Source organism: Pararge aegeria, chromosome 2 (assembly GCF_905163445.1).
Source record: "Pararge aegeria chromosome 2, ilParAegt1.1, whole genome shotgun sequence".
Classification (NCBI taxonomy): domain Eukaryota; kingdom Metazoa; phylum Arthropoda; class Insecta; order Lepidoptera; family Nymphalidae; genus Pararge; species Pararge aegeria.
In genome coordinates, this window is record NC_053181.1 from 21,703,548 (window position 1) to 21,710,013 (window position 6,466).

The 6,466-nt window shown below is 38.9% G+C and overlaps 1 protein-coding gene across 1 annotated transcript; it reads right to left on the minus strand.

Moving 5' to 3' along the window:
• Window positions 1–703: 703 nt before the first annotated feature.
• On the minus strand, window positions 704–1,351 carry LOC120631025. The gene has a single exon (XM_039900419.1). The coding sequence runs from the start codon at window positions 1,349–1,351 to the stop codon at window positions 704–706; it is 648 nt and encodes a 215-aa protein (XP_039756353.1).
• Window positions 1,352–6,466: the final 5,115 nt, after the last annotated feature.

Here is a 6,466-nt window from a genome sequence, read left to right on the forward strand (position 1 = left end):
TCAATACTTGATCTTCCTTTATTATGATATTTATATAGATTCAAATGAATCATTGCCATTATGGTACTTATGATATACCAGCGGCTCCCCAGGTGCACATGATACGGTGTACACAGGAAATGGTTGCAAAATATTTTGGTCGGTAGCTGGGAGCGCTTACAGGCTTACAGCTTTATCTAATTGCAGTAAGCGGAATCGTTAGTCCCGCTTTTGATGGCAGCTATAAAGGCGATTACGTTGTCGCCTCCCTCCTCCACCGTTCCACCCTTACAACGTTTCCAATATACACGACGACATCGGATATAAAACTTGCATTTATTTATTTATTAACTTTAATGCACAACCAAAGAAATTATTTACAAAAGACGGATTTAATGATAAAGCATTTTCTACCACCTTCGGACACCTTATTTTGATATTTAAGATAATTATAAAACTGTTTATTTTTATAATTATCTTAAATATAAAATATATTAACTTTATTTATCTTATTTATTATAATCTTTATTCTTTATTGAAAGGTATAAACCCAGTTATAAGAATATAAAAAGATAAATTAAATAACAAAATAATAATAATAAGTAACGTATTGCAATATAAAAATATTGCAAACTCACGTCCGTCATAATAATAATCATTAATTACATAGTTCGTCATAGTTTATGGGTTTTCTTATACCTAACCTTTACAAAATCACTACAGTTTATTTTCTATTTGCCTCACGGTGCACCGAAAGCCAGTGCTTGAAAATCGAGCAGTCCAGACCCTCTGCCAACGTGCTTAGGATTTCATTATCGGAGGCTCGCAAACGACTCCAAAATGTTGCTATTCGCGATCTTATGATCGCAAAGAAATCCGGTACTCTGGACCTAGCGAACATGTCCGACGCGCTGCAGTACCTTGGCAACTTCATCAAGATACGATAAGCATTATTGTATTGCACCCTGATATTGTTGACAGCGCGTCTGGTGGACTTTACCCAAAGTTGACATGTATAGAAACATAAACAGTATGCTCTAAACAATGTCACCTTAACTTGGTCACTGCATTTCGCAAAGCGACGTGCGAGCATATTACATCTAACAGCCAGAGCACGTCGTTCCCTCTCTACATCTTCATCATCGACAAGGCCTTCAGTCACAATATGTCCAAGGTATCTGAACCGCTCAACTCTCTCGAGCAAATCTCCATCAAGGAAAACCCCCGGAATAGTCCCCGGACCTCTGCCAGATCGGAACACCATCGTAACTGTCTTCTTAACGTTATATTTAAGACCGTGTTCTGCAGCATAACTCTCGCAGATTGCTACTAGTTTACGAAGTCCTCTAATAGAGGGGCTGAGAAGAACCATATCATCCGCGTAGCTAAAGTTGTTCATACAAGTGGACCCTATATGACAACCGATCTTGGTGCTTCTCAGTCTCTCAATCAGGTCGTTCACGTATAGGCTAAAAAGGTCAGGAGAGGTCAATCCTCCTTGACGATCACCGCATTCTTATTGTTACGCATTGTTTAAAATAGAATCAATCAAAGCCAAAAAAAGTCCACCAATCCGTACTGGGTGAGCGTGGTGGACTGCGGCCTTAACCCCCTTCTTATTGTGGGGGAAGACCCGTGCTCTCAATTGGGCAGGTAATGATAACAACGATGATGATGACGGGACAAAAGCCCTCTCTCTCTCTCTCATAATCACCACACCGGGCAGGCGGGTTAGTGATCGCAGTAGATTGAGTAGCTGCATAAAGAACGCTGTTCTCCCTTAGTCACCTCGTACGACACCCGCGGAAGAGGAGAGGTGGTGACAACTTTACTCTTATCTGCCGCGAGATGAAAATTAGGCAATTGTGAAAAGTGCAAATTAAAATACTTCTGGGAGTGAAAGTTAACAGATGCTAGTCGCAGGGTCAGTATTGTGTTCCCGTTACGACCCTTACTTAACGCGGGTAAAATCAAAGGGTTTTTTATTATGATTCTTGTGCACGTGTGTTTTTAATCTTACTTCTCCTAAACAAGCTTGACGAGCCAACTGTTTACTTCGGCAATGGTCACTGGGACTCATGTATGCGGCTCGTTGTCGCACAATGGGCACGGGGCCTGGGCAGTGTTTCCGCGGATTGCTGACAGCGGCCGCGCTAATACCCGCTCGTCGCTCGAGCCTATGCAAATATCGCGTTAACTCTCTATGTTGGAGTGGCTTTGTCGGTGCTCTTACCGGATAAAGCACAAACTAACAAACCAAACTGGAAAAAATGCGCACGGATGCTCACACTGGTGTTTCACTACAAGTGTCAGGTTTTACTCTACGTATACACTTATAGAATGGTTTCTCTTCATCAGTCTAATATCTGGTTATTAAAAAGTAACTAATATGTTACACTAGCTATCGCCCGCGTTCTTTGTCCGCGTTTGTAACGGTTTTTTTGACAGATCCCACGGAATAGTTTGTTTTCTTGGGAAACCTATGTTAAGTAGCCTATGTTACTCCGAGTCGTTTCCAATCAAGTTGAATGGTTGCTTAGTCAGGGCGTCATGGATGGACAGACAAGCAAACACAACTTTGCTTTTATAATACTTAGTGAGGATTCATCATTATCATCAGTCTAATATTACCCTATTAAAAGTTAGCACTGATACCACTATATTGATTTTATAGATTCGATTTTAGTATTAAGTCAAGCGATGGCCTAGCGGTTTGGACTTCGGCGTCTCTTCTGAGGGGACCACGTTCGATCTCCAGCAAGCATCTGTAACTTTTCGGAGTTATGTGCGTTTTTCATTCAAGCAATTAAAATAAAACTTGCTTAAACGGTGAAGGATACCAACCCGAGGAGACTTGCTTCCTGAGAGTTCTCTATAACGTTTTAAAGATGTGTGATGTGAGTCAGTCTACCAATCCGCAATTGGGTAGCGTGGTAGACTCCAGCCTGAACACTTCTCATTTTGAGAGGAGTTCAGTGCCTAATAGTGACCTTTTAAGTAATCAATTTATTTAGTGTTGCATACATACTACAGCAAACACCTCACACCTCAGCTACACTGTGAAACGGGTATAACGTCAGGGTCACCAATGTACGGGAGATGTCTTGCGCTCGACCGTAACAATAGGAAGATCTTCCTCCGAGCGGGTGTTAGTGCTCGGGGACTCAGGTACACATCTTTAGAAGTTGTTTATATAATCATTTTTAACACATGGCTAGCACATTGCTAGTTAGATAATGAGGAGACCGCCACAGTTGTGCGACTTTGGAGGTTCAAATATGACCTTTACAATATTATACTGCCGGGGAGAGCGCTAAAACATCGCAATATGAGTCCGGTTATAATTAGTAACATAGTATACTGATCATTGATCTTTTAATGTTGTAGTAAGTGACCCAAACCTGCCAATACGCAAGGAACGCGCTATATTTATTGAGTGGTTCAAAATGTATTTTGTTGCGTGGATTTAGTGCGTGCTAGGATTGTTATAATAACTCGAGTGCTAAGTATAGCACTCGAGTTATTATAACTCAGTTAGGCTCACACCTCGCAATGTTCGCAATGTTATGCAGTAGCATAAAATTTCATTGTGAGCCTAACCTAAAAAATCTTAAATTAATGAAGAATTAGACACACAATTATTGTGCGAAAAATATGAAAACATAAGTTCTTGTTTTTAAGTCAATAAATAGTTACAAAATTGTAACATTAATACATTTCTAAATTGATAACAAACGTTTCGTGAGAGAACCAATGGTTCCTGTGTGTTGCAGGTGACTTATATTATCTGCGTGCAGCGCTTGCACAGGTCGGCGCCAGTAAAGTCGTTCTAATGCCCCACGTGTCTATGCAAATGTTGCGAAGCCTTCGTTTGAGGCGCGCTGGGGTCATCGGCCGAGGCGCTCCGAGATCCAATTATACAGCGGAATTGAACACGGCTTGTGAGAAACTGCCCATTGTTTTAATGTTTACTCAATTGTGCCCACTATTTTGCTTACGATTTTGATTACTAGCGATTCCAATTTTCAATCACATGAACTAGAGGTCGTAATGTAACGACGGCTTATTGGCGCAGTGGGCAGCGACCCTGCTTTCTGAAAAATATTCATGTTCATCACACAACTTTTTGTGTGATGAACATGAATATTTTTCAGTATGTGGGTGTTTATCTATATATTATAAGTATGTATGTATATCATTCATAAAATTATTCAGCAGCCATCCTAGTACCCATAAGCCAAGCAACGCTTACTTTGGGGCCAGATGGCGATCTGTGCATCGTCGTAGTATATATATTATTATTAATGTTATACATATTGGCGACCACTTAAAGCTGCTGTTGTGGTTTGACTACGATCTTAACATTTACTTTAACTGTAATAATTAGTATACATTTGTTGAAGCTATAAGAGTAATGTGGTACTAAATTTTTTTGTACTTGTCATAAATAGTTTTCACAGCGCACGCCGAATAATGAAAATTATAAGCAAATGTTGCTACTTTGGGTTACATTGTTGAAGTTTTCTAAGGATCTCTGATTTCATTGCTGATTCAACTTTAGTGTTGCGCAAATTATGTTAGGAATGCAAGAGTATGTACAAAATCCACGTATTTAAGTCCGGCAACGTTTTGTGAGCTTCTAAAAGTGTGAATCGGTTGCGTGGTCTGACGTGCTCCTTCGAGCACACAAAGTAAATCAACCCTCGAGTCAAGGTTCGGGCGCGACCACCGCAGGCCGGGCGGGATCGCTGTCAAGGTAAAATTGAATCACGCCGCTTGCGCGTCACTGCGCGCGGAATCCAGACGAGATTAATCGTGTTGCCGCCGATACGAAATCCGAAAGCGCTGAGATGTGCCGAACATTATAAAAATAATTCATGGTAAACTGTTAAAGTAAATATCTTTTTTAATAAAAGAGGAAAGGTCCAGTTAGTAAGCTCACACTACAATGTGTTGCAAAATACTTAGATGCATAAGTCTATTTCATAAGGAATCACCCTGTAGAAATATTAAATCAAAAAAAGCATGTTTATATTTGCATACAAACAAATTCAAAACATTCCAAGTTTCTACTTATGACAACCCTTGAAGATGCAAGACCGACACGCGCATATCACCTATATAAAATGACAGGAGTCACATGTTTTAAATTTTACATGTGCTGTATCTGATTCTTTTAAAAACGATGGCAGTGGCTTACTAAAATACTATTAGGTTTTCGGTTTCACACGTAAGGCTCAGACACAGTAAACACTCTCAAAACAGTACCTCTAAAGCCTGTAAAGTATTATTTCGGTTTTATGTACACGGTGTATATATAATATTTAATCAATTACCAGATCTATCAATGCACAGATTAAATCGCTAGGTAGAGTGTATGACAATAAATGAAATAAAGCATTATTATGACTTTGAATTTATATATAAAGGTAAAGAAATTTTTTTAACTTGCGTATCCAGAAATAAAGCTGAGAAGTTATTACAGTTAAACTTGGCATAGATTAAGGACCATTTTTTGAAAATTTAAAAAAAAAGGCGATGTTGCAGCCGAAAGCTACTACAAACCAAAAATTACGCACTATCTCCGACCTTAAAATCATATCCTCGTTCTAAAACGTGTTGTTTTAAATAATACATACAATAGAAATTTACCTACCACTAAAACAGCTAGTAGGGAAAACATTAATATCAGATAGCAAACAGTACAATTCTCTTCATCTTCGCTTAAAAGAGAACCATTCGCGGACGAAGATTCCAAGTACTTAATAATAACTATCCTTGTTTTACCCCGGCATTGTCAGCACTGTTAAACCAGTGATACAATCAAATAAATGTTTCACGCTGTTTATAGTGTCAGTCTCTACATCTACACACCTAGTTATCATGTCAAGTCCGCAAGGAACCGACCAAAAATTAAAGTGGCACATTAAACATTGTCTTCATTCATTTGACGGCCAATTGAGGCAGTGGGTAGCGACCCTGCTTTGTTAGTCGAAAGCCGTGGGTTCGACTTCCACAACAAGAAAATGTGTGTGTTATGACCATGAAATTAAAGCAAGTATTTATGGATATTATTTATAAAAATATTCATCAGTTATCTTAGTACCCATAACACAAGCTACGCTTACTTTGGAGCTAGATGGCGATGTGTGGATTGTCGTAGTATATTTATTCTTCATAGTTCATTGTGTCACCAATCTCTTCAACGTATCTTTCCCTCTTTATATCTTATCTGACGCGTTTTTTCACACAATTACATCGTAAATTATATTGCTTCAATATATTTTTCGCTTCTTTGGCTTTGTTTTGTTTTAAGATTCAACTTAACTTGTTCAGTTATCGAAATGCGTAATATCTGTTGCTACATTGCTGCTAAAATTAAAGCAAACTAATAAACAAACATTCGCATATATTTTGTACTCGTAATAAGGAGTGTCAGCTAGTTCACTTTTTAATGACAGAGAGAGGTTTTGGTTGTACTGGCTTT

Bases quoted from the DNA above. Each gene is read 5' to 3' on its own strand.
- LOC120631025 (XM_039900419.1), bottom strand. From the start codon at position 1,351: ATGGTTCTTCTCAGCCCCTCTATTAGAGGACTTCGTAAACTAGTAGCA.